General features: G+C 54.2%; 1 protein-coding gene across 1 annotated transcript in view; it reads left to right on the top strand.

Moving 5' to 3' along the window:
- TIMP2 (TIMP metallopeptidase inhibitor 2) overlaps window positions 1–13,630 on the top strand; it is a 51,379-nt gene that overhangs the window by 25,838 nt on the left and 11,911 nt on the right. Inside the window, exons 2-3 of the mRNA XM_004432830.3 lie at window positions 9,285–9,385; window positions 11,456–11,564. Of these exons, the coding sequence (XP_004432887.1) occupies window positions 9,285–9,385; window positions 11,456–11,564 (210 nt within the window). The remainder of the gene's footprint in view (window positions 1–9,284; window positions 9,386–11,455; window positions 11,565–13,630) is intronic.

Genomic DNA, 13,630 nt, shown 5'->3' with positions numbered 1-13,630 from the left:
TGCCCCCACATTTGGGGGCAGCTTCCCTGTTCTCGTCTTGACTCTGCATTTACTAGAACCATCATCATCTGGTCACTTCCTTGCAGCCCTGCCTGTGAGTCTTTCTCCCCACCCAGACCGCAGGGACTTGGTAAGACCTCCATGGCCACCCTGGTGGTGGACAGGTCCCCGTGTGTGCCCCAGGGGTTTGCAGGGGAGTAGCAGCACTGGTCATGTGTGCTGCCGAGGTCCCCTGTCCATGGGCGGGGGCAGGCCGGCAGTGTCTGACAATTGCCTGGACGAGAGCAGCAGGACCAGCAGTTCACCCCGTGATGGTGTGACCCGCTCCTGCACTTGCTGGGCCAGCAGGCGTCGTTGGTTTTGGACGTGGCCCCATATTCCATGTGTGCTGCTCTGAGGGTCCTCACTCCTCTCCCCTCCCCCGCCAGCCAGGTGCATGGCCATAGTGTGTGTGATAACATCCAGAACCTCAGAAATGTAAAATAACGGCAAAAATAAGATTTTTAAAGTTGGGGGCACAGAGGACCCCCTCTGATCTGCAGTAGTTCTTCCAGTGAGCGGAAGGTGGCCACGATACGTGGACGGCATCTTGCCTCTGCCCTCCTCACTCTCTAACGTGTTGGAGGGTTGATGTAGCAGTGTCACAGGTCCTTTGACGGCCCAGGACACGTCCCAGGCGGGAACTGAGGGCTGGGTTGACTGCACACCACCACTTGCTACCAGCTTCGAGGGGCAGGTAGGCTGACCTCGGGTCTTATTTGCCAGGCTAAGCTAGCGAGAAAGAGGAGGGGCATGAACTGCCCAGCGCTACTGCTTGGGCTCTCTCCATGTTGGAAGCTGGGTGTGTGGGCCCTAGGATTCCAGCCTTTACATCCCTGTTTCTGTCTCCTGAGAAATGCAGTGGGTTGGGGTCAGCCCTCAGACCACATGCCTCTGAGTCCCACGCAAGGGCCACTGCTGCTGCACTGTCCACACTGACGGGGGCCAGGGCCGTGGGCCCAGCCCTTGTGTATTTGCTCCCGAAAAGGAGGCAGTCTGGAGAGGAACAGAGACCTGCCCGAGGTCACAGTCCACCAGCGGCAGCGTGAGGACAGGACCCTCGTCTGCTGCCCCTCGCTTCTGTGCTGTCCTTCTGGCCGCTCTGTGTCCGTCTCAGCCTGTGGGTGGGAAGGGATTGCGAGGGGTGGCTGGGTGTTCCCTCGGCACCTCTCCAAGCTCCCTCTGCCTCCTGCCCTGCCCCACTCCTGCTCCTGTCCCCACTCTGGGCTCCAGGCTTGGGGTTTGCAGGGCTGAGCTTGGCTCCTCCTCAGGGTCTTGGCGGAGAAAGTGCAGAGCAGCAGTTCCCTCCACAAAGCCGCACTGTTCTCAGCAAATCCTCCCAGGATCGGGATGCATTTTTTTCAAATGATTCAGCAGCACGTGAATGGGAAGGGCCGAGCCCAAGGCTTCGGGAACCGTGACCAAGGCCTCTGGCATGAGATCCCACTGGGCCCACAGGGAGAAGGGAGGAAGGGTGGCAGGGCGTGAATTGGGGGTCCTGGGGGTTGAGGAGGGCAGCTGGGAAGCTGGGCAGCTAGTGCTGCAGCTTTTCTCTGCACAGCTGAAGCTCTCAAAGGTGTTGTTTCCTTCGTGCTCCCGAGGGGAGCCGCAGCGAATGGACAGGAAACAGAGATGGGAGAGCTGGTCTCCATGGAGACGGGGCATCCAGCGGACAGCAGCTCACGTGTATGTGCTTGAATCTTGAACAGCACTGGGCAGGGCTGGCAAATCCCCAGGGACCAGGCTCATGGTGCAGCATGGGAGCTGCACCCCATCGGTCTCCCTGCCCCACCCACAGCCTCCCACAAAACACATCTGCTCTGAGCACTTGTCATTCCAGGCATTTCTAACCCTGGCCTGAGTCATGCTGGCCAAATCTTGCCCTCACCCTGGACAGGCACAGCCCCGCTCCAGAGCTGGGGATGGGGAGGCTTGGAGGGACCTGAGGGTGCGTCTGGTCTCTCACAGCTGCTGCAGGGACGGAAGAAGCCCTGGGTTCCCTCCCAGCACCACAGGGCTGTTTTTAATTACTAAATGACAGGCCCTTTTTTTTTTTTCTCATTTCCCTAAAAGGAGCGAACTTGGAGGAGGTCTGCTCAACCACTGACCGAAAGGGGCCAGGCATTGAGGCCAGGCAGGCAGAGCTAGTGTTTAGGGAAAAGCCCCCATGACCGTGTCCACTGAGGGGCACCTTGGAAAGTGGGGGCTGGGCAGACAGTGAGGCCGGAGGGGCAGGTGGTGCTGAACACTCCCATGGACGTCCAGGTGCAGAGCCAGCGCTGACGCCATGCGTTCCTTGTGACATCTCCCAGGCTGTTCAACCACACCCCGTTTCCATGTACAGCTCTGTGGGGAGGGGCGTGGCCTCGGTACCTGGGACATCAGAGCAAGTCTGCAGTCCATGTGAGCACAATCCACTTTCTAGATCACCGTCTGCATGCACCTGCCCCTCCAGCTGGTGAGATCAGCCCACCTGCTAAAGAAGCAGATGCAGTCCCATTGGAGACATTCAAAACCGTCTTTACTCTGCCCCCCAAGCCCACTGGGATGGTTTAGTTAGACACAAGCAGTTAGGGATCCACAGTAATTGGGGGCAAGGCCCTGAAAAATATAATCATTTCATCTCAGCTTTTGGGGCTGGCCCCGTGGCTAGTGGTTGAGTTTGGCGTGCTCCGCTTTGGCAGCCCGAGTTCACAGGTTCAGATCCTGGGGGCGGACCTACACCACTCATCAGCTGTGCTGTGGCAGGGACCCACATACCAACTAGAGGAAGTTTGCCATATATGTTAGCTCAGGGCTAATCTTCCTCAAGCAACAAAAGAGGAAGGTTGACAACAGATGTTAGCTCAGGGTGAATCTTCCTCAGCAAAAAAAAAAAAAAAAACTCATTGCAGCTTTCGTAGGGCAGAGCTGCAGGCTCTGTTGGGTATAAACACGGGTATAGACATGGTGGGCATATGTCAAGTGTAGACATGGGAAGTGGGGCACCCCTTCACTTTCCTGACTCTAACCTTGAAGGTTAATGGGTGGCTGGGATGGAGGTGCCCTGGGTCCACCCTCATTCAGGGTTTTGGACAAGTTCATCAAAATCCAAAGGTCAAGTGGCCTCGGCCAGGTCGACCAGCCATCTGGCGTCACTCCGTCCACCCAAAAGGGACAAGAAGCTCTCAGCCCAAGTGGCAGCCGCAGGCTGTAGTTGCAAGCATTAGTGGGCACTTTAGTAGATCTGTGATGTGAGGGCGTAAACGTCTAAACCCAGGGTGCCCCCTTTTTTGGAGAGCGTAGACAAAAGCATCGAACCCTGCAGCCCTCCCTGATTGCCCCAGGGGGCCACCGAACACACCTAGAGAGCCTGTCCATCCTCGCCCAGCCTGGCCTGGCCCGTCCCGGAGTAAGTGGGGGCTGGGCTTCCTCTGAAATGATTGGCATGTAATTCTACCCAGAGACGAGGAAATGGACCCAGTGACCCGTGGAGGACGTTTGCAGCTCAGGCTGTAGCCACCCCCTTTGCATCTAAGAAACATCCGTCTCTGCGGCTAGTCCCCTGTAACCGCCTGCAGCTGCTGCTGCTCTCACACCAGTGACCACAGTGCTCTTGGGTCACCCCCATTCCAGTCAGAGCAGTAGAGCAACCCCACCCACTCTTGATTGAGGCCAGTAGGGTCTTTGGCAAATGTGCTAGCCAGTCGAAGGCCCCCATCTCCCCTCTCCCCCGTGAATGGCATTGGGAGCTGTGCCCCTAATTGGAGGGACCACTGGGCGTTTTCCATAGGGCTGTGAGCAAGATCGAAGAACAGAGCAGCACTGTCCCTGCCAATGCCCGTCTCCCTAGGCCCCTCCCAGGTCCCAGCTGGAGGCTGCAATAGGTGGACTGGGCTGGGAGGGGACAGTGACCTCTGCTGACACTGCCACTGCCAGCCACCCCTGCCAGTCTGAGTCAGTGCACACGTAAGGCTCAGATGATTCAGGACTGGATTTTGACCTCACATGTTGACGGATGTTTTTCTGAATCCTGGCGATTCCCACACCTCTTCCGGGCAAACGGGTGATCTTTTCCTAAGCCAGAAGTTCTGCCTCAGCAGACACTGGGGGCTCGGGACTTAGAGTGTGTCGAGTGCACTGGGACAAGGCTGTAAATGTCTAAAAGTCACATTTCAATATCCACAGACTTACCTGTGCTCCGGAGTTGGAGCCCATGCCCAGGCAGAGCAGCCCCATTGGGGAAGGTCCTATAGGATATATTCATATACAGTCACGCATCGCTTGATGACAAGGATACATTCTGAGCAATGCATCATTAGGTGATTTCGTCGTCGTGCAAACGTCACAGAGTGTACTCACACAAACCTAGCTGGTACAGCCTCCTACGCACCCAGGCTCTGTGGTACTGATCTTACAGGACCACCACAGTATATTTGGTTCCTCATTGACTGAAATGTCATGATGCAGCCGTGGCTGTATATGGATATGGGATTCCTCCAGAGAGCAGCTGGACCCGTGACAAGGTAATAAAGATAATTCAGTGAGTGTGAAATAAATGAACTTCTCAGAGGCAGTTCTCTTTCAGGGTCTGGCTCCCCCATAGATTATGTGCACGGCTTTTTCTCCTCCCTTGCTTCCCCAGGAACATCCATGGACACAGTAGGGCTCAGAAGATGTTGGTGGAGTGTGGGAGGGGACTTGAACCTCAGCCTAGGCTGATGGAGTGTGTTGCACCTCCTGGCTGGCCCAGGCCACGTCGTGTGCTGGGGACATCCAAGGTTTCCCGCAAGGCCCTTCTCTGTCCCCTCCCCCAGGACAGCAGCGGGACAGTCTGGCCTCCACTGGCTTTCCCTGGGAGGTTGTCATCCCTCCCAGTCTGAACGCAGCCTGTGTTCCTTGGATCATTGTCCGTGACCTTGACTTTCCACCCGCCCAGTTCTTTTCCATCCCAAATCTGGCTGGGTGTCCTAGGGATTGTTTTTGCAGGCTCCTAGCAGGGGGAAGTGACATCATGTGGTGTCCATGGCTGAGGGGTGGGGGCGGGGGCTCTGTGGTTGCGTGTGCTTTGAATTAAGTCTACAGTTGTGCATTCCAGTAGCCAACATCTGGCGGTGAATTCATCAGGCAGCGTATCACCCTTGATCTCAAACCCAGATGTTGTGTTAACGGCAGAAGGGAAAGAAGGAAAAACAATCTGAGCAGCCTGGGGAGAGGCCATCACTTTTGGGCGCAAAGAAGTTAGAACAAGACTCTTTATGAAGACTCTCCCTCCTGCCGCTGCCCCTGGTTCCTACTGTGAGGGGCGGGGTAGTGGAGCAGAGCAGCCCACTCCTAGGGGATGGACAGGGCTGGGCTGATTCCCCTCCCCGGGGCCAAACACCAGGCCCAGCACAGTGTAGGTGTTTGGTAAAGTGTGTCCGTGCCTGGATTTTATTTTCTTCCCAGATTCTTTGGGTCTCATTGTTTTTCCTCAGCCCTGTTCTTTTGCTGGCTGGGGACTGAGAGAGGCCCATCCCTCCCTTGGAGTGGCCTCCATTCTGGCCCAGGGTGATGCCCATTGCCGTGGGTGCAGGAGACGCGTTTCTGGAGAGCCCTCCCTGCCTCCTCCCTGTCCGCCACTGGCAGTTGGAAAACTGTGTGCTTCCGCTTTCCTGTCCATCATCTGTCTTCGTGCCCACGTTGGCAAGATCTGCTACTGAAGACCCTCCCACACCTTACTTCTTTCTTCCTTTAGGCAACAGGAGGAGCCCCATGCTTTTAGGGTTCGCGCTTGAAAGGCAGCCTAACCCTGAGCTCTGAGTTTGGCATGTAAGACAGTCCCCACTCTGGCCTGGTGCCGGGGCAGAAGGCTGAGGGTCTAAACATCTGCAGCCAGAGCTGGCTGGGGTCCACTGTGACACCACCCCAGCCTGCCCTCCTCATGGGGCCCATCCGTCCTGTTTCCCCTCAGGTCTCCTGCCTTCAGCTTGCCCGTGGGATCCTCTGGCAGTGATGAGTTCATTCGCCAAAGTTTTGCGTGTGCCCTCCCCTCTGCAGAGTGCTGAGCCCAGACAGTACCCGCTGCCCTGAGCAGGTCGGCGGTGTTGATCCTCGCATCTTCGTGGGCAGGTGTATGCCCAGCATCTCTCCTTCACGTTCGGAGGGTGTTGATGCTTTGGGGAAGGTTTCTGTAGAACTGGCCCTTCTCTGCCTCTCTTGATTCTCACTTTTCTTTCCTTCGAATTATCTCTCATTTTACAAAGTGGGGAGGAGGTTCCCCCCAGAATTCAGAGAGACCCTGAAGAATCTGAGTTCTTGTTCTGCATGGACAAGCCCCGTTGGAGAGCCTCCCGGCTCCCCACCCCCACTTCCCAGCACGCCACTGGCGGCCTCAGTACCCGTTAATGGTCTAGTCTTAACCCCACAGGTCCACCCTGGACCCTGGATTCAACCATTCTCTTCTTTTCGGACAGTTTTAAAAAGGACGTTGTATAGTCTGTAGTCCCAGAGCTAAGCAGACACGTCCAGAAGCTGCATGAGACCCAGACTCGGGGATCACACTGACCGGGACAGGCCCTGAGGAGCCAGCAGTCAGCGGGATGCAGCTCTCCAAGCCCCTCACCCCCGGGGTCGGGGAGTTGGTGCCACACCTCTCAGCAGTGCTGCTTTGGTTCTGGCGTCCTGACCCAGACCCCGTACGTCGTGTGCGAGGCGCTGCACGGCACACACACAACAGCTCTCAGTCCTCACCACACCTGACAAGGGCGCAGGTACTGCGGGGGGTATCTCCGTGTCAGATGTGAGCAGCTGTGTCTCAGCGAGGTCCGGGAACTTCCCTGAGACTACGCCGGAGGGGCCTACAGCAGGATGTCGCCCCCCTGCTGCCCCTTTCAAATAAGGACTCAGGCTGCCTGGGAGCCTTAGGGGCTTTTGTAAGAGAAAAATGCATGGACCTTAACATGTGGAATGGAATGGAACCTTTTGGAATCCTGTTTGGGGGTAGTTGCTGCTGCTTTTCTGATCACCAGCGGTGTGTTTATGGAGCACCTGTTGTGCATTAAACACTGCAGAGTAGTGGACCTCTGAAAAGCAGGTCCCAAAAGCACGCAGAATTGGGCGTACTGTAGTAAAACCTGGCAGCATTGCCCCTTCTAGAACCGTTGTCTCCTTTAGATGTTCCTGGTTCGTCTCATATCGTGACTGAGGACGATACTACAGAAGAGCAGACTTACGCCAGGGTTGATCTGGCACGGTTACTGATTGGCATAAACGCTTTTTCTCTGCAGCATTGCGATCAAGTGTAGCTTAGGCAGGTAGTAAAAGGGACCAAAGTCAACCTCGCCTGGGCTGCCATCCCAAGTTTCTCAGGTGCAGCTCAGTTCCACCTGGGAAACACTTAGAGAACACTGACTGTTCTGTGGTTAAAATGTAGCCTTTGCCGTTAGAAGCTCCCAGGGCCCCAGGTGTACAGGTGTTTACACCTGTATGGTGTAATGGACAAGAGATGTGGAATGTACCAAGTGCTACAGGAGGACAGGATTTCCCAGAACAAGACGGTAAAGGGGTATTTTAGCTGGGTCTTGAAGGATGAATAGAAGTTCTCCAGGCAGGGAGGGGGAGATGGCATTTGGGGCAGAAGGAACTTGCCTGTCCAGAAGCGGGGACAACCCTGGACAGGTTCAGGTTCAGGGGATTATTATGGACTGGTGGAACAGCAAGAGCAGGAGCAACTAAGGCAACTGAAATAGCCGCTGGTTGGCACCAGCTCGCAAGGAGTCTCCTGTTTCAGACGAGGGAAGTGGGTGGCCAAGGAAGATGTTTGAGCTGGACGGGATGGGCCTATAAAAAGACAACTGGTGCTGAGGATGGGAGGAGACGCTGGAAACCAAGGGCACATCCTCTGTTCTGGGGTAGCCCACCAGGTGGCATTTCCTAGATATGGCCTTGCAGGTTAGGGCCTGGCTTAGCCTGGGAAATAGGAACCTGTGGCCTCTGCCAGTCATGACTCAGCTCCAACAGAAGAAGAGACAAGAATGGGGTTTGGGCCGGGGTGGGGCGGTGGGGCTGTGGTGCGGGGCCCTGGTGCCAGGCTGGGATCTAGAGAGCATTTCTGGGGTCCAAGGGGATGGGCACCAATGGGGGATCCGTGTGCCTAGGCCCTTCTGCTCTGTGGGAGAAAACAGCCCTGTCCAGAGGTTTCTAAGATTCGAGCTGCCCACTCAGGGTGGAGGTGGGAGGCTCCTGTGAGCCTGGCACTGTTTGCTCCTTCTTTCTCTATTTTGCTCACATCCACACTAACACGACACCCAGAGCGACCCTGCACGGCTGAATTTTGGAGGGCAAAGCTTTTAAAGCCATTAAGACAGGCCGTGCCAGCAGCTGACAAGCCTGGAAATGAAAAAAGGGAGGGTTCTGCCCAAGTGACAGAGTGAACCGCTGATCTGCGCCTTGACAGGTTACAGGGCGGAGCCGAGTCCTGGCTTAATTGCTAGTAGGAGGCCCTGTGGTGCATGGCCCTTGAGAGCCTCAGGCTTCGTTGAACGTTCTGGAACCTTCTCAGCCCGACCTCTTCCCCTCTGCTTCATCTTGCATCGCCATCTGGAATCATCTTTCTTTCTGTTTGACCTCCTCCCTCAGCATCTGTCCCGCAGTTCTGCCATAGGGGCGTTTCCTCACCTGATTCCGTGAGCTTTGGGTTAAAGTGCCCTGACCTGTCCTCTGTCAGCCCCTGAGAGAATATGTATTGTTGCAAAGAATCATCCACAGGACATTTTCCAGGGAAACTGTTAGGACAGAGAGGAGGGTAGCAGGATGGACCTGTTAGATGTAAGACCCCAAACCTAAATATGATGGGGCCTCCTTAAGGCGGGTACCTACCCCTCTGCCTTCAGCCTGTAAAGCTGTTTGCCGACAGGCTATGGATGGAGGGCGGTGGCGGGCATCCGTCTGCCCGTCCTCAACTGCGTGAGTCAGGACGGCAGGCCGGTTGGTGGGCTTATCTGTTCCCCAGCCACTGGTACATACACACCGGAGAGAGTGAAAACAGCCTCAAACACGCAGGCTTGACCTCTACAGGGAGCTTTGTTCAGACGTCCACAGAGGATTCTTGGGGAAGAATCCTGGAACTGGGGGGAGTCCTGGAGCTTCACTTCCTGGTCAGCCCCTTCGGCTTGTGTGGAATCTGACGCCGTGTTGGGGGCTGGATCATCTTGCCCCTTGCCTCCTCCTCGGAGCCAGGGCGGTCTCACGGGGAGCTTGCTCATCTCTGTGTCTTTGTTTGGCAGTGATTAGGGCCAAAGCGGTGAGTGAGAAGGAGGTGGACTCTGGGAACGACATCTACGGCAACCCCATCAAGCGGATTCAGTATGAGATCAAGCAGATAAAGGTAACAGTGACCTTTCCTCCGTGGGGCAGAGCTGCAGGAGGGTCGGGAGTGAGACTGGGTCCTCCAGGGGACAGAGACCATGAGGGAGCATCCCGCTGTCTTGAGGTGCTACTGGGTCCCGGGGCGTGGTCCAACCATCCATGGAGCAGACAGTAAGGACATCAAGCCACAAGTCGATGCAATTTTCCTTGATGCATCTGAAATGCCTGAAAAGTTGTGTGGACAGGATGTGTTCCCATCAACTAACTTAGTTCAGAAATGTGTTATCTTCCTTTCAATGGATAATAAATTGGTGGCATAGCCTCAGCGTTAAGTTACCAAGTTCACCATAGCTTCTATGGAATATTCCGTGAGCACCTGTCGGTGGCTGAGCTGTTGTGAGGTTCAAAGGCACCAAGAACTTGGTTGTTCCCTCTGGGAGCCCTAATTCCCCCAAACAGTGGTGTGGGGTTTAGTCTTGGCCGGTTAGCTTTAAATTCTACGAGGAAGAGGGACTTGGGGAAAGGAGGATGCTGTGAAGAGGCGTGGTTGGGGGCCACTTTCTGGAATAGGGGAGCGAGGAAAGAAATGGAGATGGCAGCCTGGCCGGTGCCGGAGAAGATGATTCGCCAAGTGGGAGAGGGACGGGCAGACGTCAGGGACTGCAGACCGAGGAGAGGTGGTGGGGTGTTAGTTTGTTCAGAAGGTTGTTCCTGTTCAAGGGCGTGTGGCAAGGAGCCCATGTTTGAGAGGGAGACAGAGGAAGGAAGGACACGGGGGAGGTTGGAAGGACAGGACCAGCGCTGGCAGAAAGTTGTTGACAATACTAACTTGGTCTACAAGAGAGAAGATTCTAGGCTCTGGCTGGAGGGACAGCCTTGTCACACGGTGGTAGTTGTAGCCATCTGTATTTCATTTTGTTACGAAAGAAAAAAGTAGTGGAAGATAAATGTTATCAGAAGGTCAATGAAATGCTTATTCATTGCATCTGTGTCATGTAAGGAGCTGACCCAGCCTCTCAGTGCCTAAGTCTCTGTGAAGTGGGGCAGACAATCTCTCTGTTCTCACGACCTCATTAAGGGGTCTGGAAAAGGCCGGTGTTAACACCAAGCAAGCACTTTTAGCCCTCTGGTGTAAGAAGTCACTTAACCCAGCACGTTGTCGCCATCAGCGCGACCTGTCTTGGTATGGGTGGGAGTGTAGCTTTTAGGAAGCTGGTGCATCGTGACATTGCAGATGACCCCATTCCATTTGGGTTTGTTTATTGAAATTCCAAAAAAAAAACTGCAACACCATTAACCTTGGTTTAGCCACTGCAAGAGTCCTGTGAGGCTCATGTAGGATGGCAGAGCCCGAAGGTGTCTACGTTCACACCCCCCGCTCAAGCTCCTTGTCATGTGGTCCTGGAGCATGTGTGGGCTTTCCCCTTCCCACTCTCCCCTGCCCCCAAAACTGGGCTGGAGGGCTGTTCTCAGTCTACACTCCCATCCCCACTGGGGCAGCAGGCACTCCCGGGCTGCAGCTTTCTCACTTCCTGCCAGGGCGCTGGAACAACACATCCCTTCACCTGGGCAGCAGGTGTGTTCCCGGAAGGCTGTAAGTAAATCAGAAGTTGAGAAGGCAAACCCCACTTGCCCATGGAGCTACCTCCTAATTGCAGGGGTGCCTCTGCCCTGGTCCCTGTCAAGTAGCCAATGCTTGATCAAAATTCCTGGAAATGTACAGAGGTGGTGGTCCTCCACGATGGGTCAGAATGACCTGGCGATATACAGGTCCCTCCCCAGAGATTCTGAAATGAGCTCGTTGGCAGTAGGGAGAGCAGATGTTGTCCGAGACAGTTCCCTCCAGGTGACAACGTTGTGTCCAGCCTGCTGACAGCTGCCACACTAAGCGATGAATACCTCCAGAGAAGGACTTTGCAGTAGGAATGGTCATCTTCTCATCTGTCTCATTGCTACATTTCTGTCCCCCTGTCCTGTGCTGGCAGTGCCACGGTGTAGGTTGGGCTGTCCTGGGGTGTTCTGAGTGGGAACAGAATCCGTGGCTGTGCAGCCCATCTCCACTTATGTTTCTTCATCTTTGTCTTGCCAGATGTTCAAAGGACCTGACAAAGACATCGAGTTTATCTACACGGCCCCCTCCTCGGCCGTGTGCGGGGTCTCACTGGATGTTGGAGGGAAGAAGGAGTACCTCATCGCAGGTGTGTCTTTGGGCGTGGGCGTGGAACATTCTGGGAATCTGTCCGGGTCTGTCTCCGGCTCTGGGGTGGGAGGCGGAGCAGGGCCCTGACGCCACAAGGGTGCTGCTGGGAGTCTAGGGCTTCTCTGCCTTCTCCTGGCCGAGAATTCCTAGTGAATTGTCACCTACCTGTTGGTGACACTCTTCCTGGTTAGAACAATGGAACCACTGTGACCTGATGGGAGGAAACAAAGTAAGCCAGTATTCATGGGAAATTTGAGGTCAGGTGGATACAAAGAGGTGAAAATTTTTGCCTTTTGTTCTTGAAAGGGAGGAGAGGGCAGGATGCTGGGAACGCTCAAGGCTGGGCAGGAGGCGGGAAGGAGAGTTGAAACCTTGTTGTAAATCTGTTGATATTATTATGCACGCTACTCACCCGGCTCCTTTCTTTGTTCATCATCTCTCCCTTAATTATTAAGGTAAAATATATATAACATAAAGTTTTAACCATTTTTAAGAGTACAGTTCAGTGGCATTGAGCACATTCTTATTGCACAACCATCACCACCATCCGCCTCCAGAACTCGTGCATCTTCCCAAACTGAAACTCTGTCCTCGTTAAACACTAACTCCCCATATTCCTCCCCCAACCCCTGGAAACCGCCATCCTACTTTCTGTCTCTATGGAATTGACCACTCTAGGAACCTCATCTAAGTGGAATCACACAGTATTTGTCCTTTTGTGGCTGGCTGATTTCATTTAGCATACTGTCCTCAGGGTTCATCCATGTTGTAGGAGGTGTCACAATTTCCCTTCTTTTAAAGGCTGACTAACATTGCATTGTGTGGATAGAGCACCTTTTGTTTATTGTTGCGTTGCTTTTTGAATGCTTCATTCTTAAATAAACTATTTCCCTTTACTTCTGTCTCCTCCCTCCTCTGCCTGCCAAGCTAAGCTGCACCCCAGGAGTCCAGAGCAGGGTTTCTCAACCTCAGCACTACTGACACTTGGGACCAGATCATGCTTGGTGGTGGGGGCTGTCCTCTGCATTCAGGGATATTGAACCACATCCCTGGCCTCGACCCACTAATCGCCATAACATCCTCCCCCCAGTTGTGGGGTCTCCACACATCACCACATGTCCCCTGGAGGGCAGAACTGCCCCCAGTTGAGACTCACTAGTCTCATAGAACTTGCAGCGATGATAGAAATGCTCTCATCTGTGCTGTCCAGTGTGGCAGCCGCCTGCCACATGTGGCTACCAAGCAGTCGAGATGTGGCCGGTGCAACTGAGGACGGGAGCTCTAATCAATGGATGTAAATGTAAGCAGCTACATGTGGCTGGCGGCCACGGGACTGGCCTGTGCTGTCTCGGTCAGTTAAGGAACATTACTGCCCTCTTCCTAACTTAAGAAAAAAGAAGAGATAGGAAGGACAGCTCCACTAGACTGACATTATATTTTGTTCCACAATCCAAATTTAATCATGAAAATAAATTCTGAATCCAAATCTCCATGATTTGGGGTATTTTCTTCCGTTTAGGTTATTTGTACCTTTTCTTCCCTTCCCTTGAGAATCTTCAAAATCAACACATATTTAGCGAGTGCCCGTTAGGTGCCAAGCCCTGGAGTCCTGCTCTCAAGAAGCCGCACACATTCGCACAGTGCGGTAGGGGGGCAGGAGAAGAAATTAGAGAAAATAAGATAGGTTTTGTGTTCAGGGAGAGGTGAATACTGAGTGAATGCTCAGGAGAGGTACAAAGAAGAAGAGCCCCGAGCAGGTGTGAGGGTCCAGGAGACACAGTGGCAGGAGAAGGCGCTGGCCTTGGCTGTGCATGGGAGGTCGTCACAGGGAGGGAGACGCAACGGAGTGGGTGGGTCGGAGGAGGCTCCTGTAATCTCCCGTTGGGGAATCCCTCCCTCCCTTCCTCAAGACGCTCAACCCCAGCATCTGCTTCCCTGGCTTCTGTGTTGCTACATCAGGACTTGTGTCCCTCTCCTTGGGGGTGATGGGAGATTTTTTTCTTTTATGGGCACTTCTGAACTTCCTAAATGTTTTGTTATGAACATCTATTATTTTTTAACAGT

This window comes from Ceratotherium simum, chromosome 16 (assembly GCF_057802395.1).
Source record: "Ceratotherium simum simum isolate JZ-2026a chromosome 16, ASM5780239v1, whole genome shotgun sequence".
Lineage (NCBI taxonomy): Eukaryota > Metazoa > Chordata > Mammalia > Perissodactyla > Rhinocerotidae > Ceratotherium > Ceratotherium simum.
The sequence above is the reverse complement of the archived record's forward strand: the minus strand, read 5'-3'. Positions and strand labels throughout refer to the sequence as shown.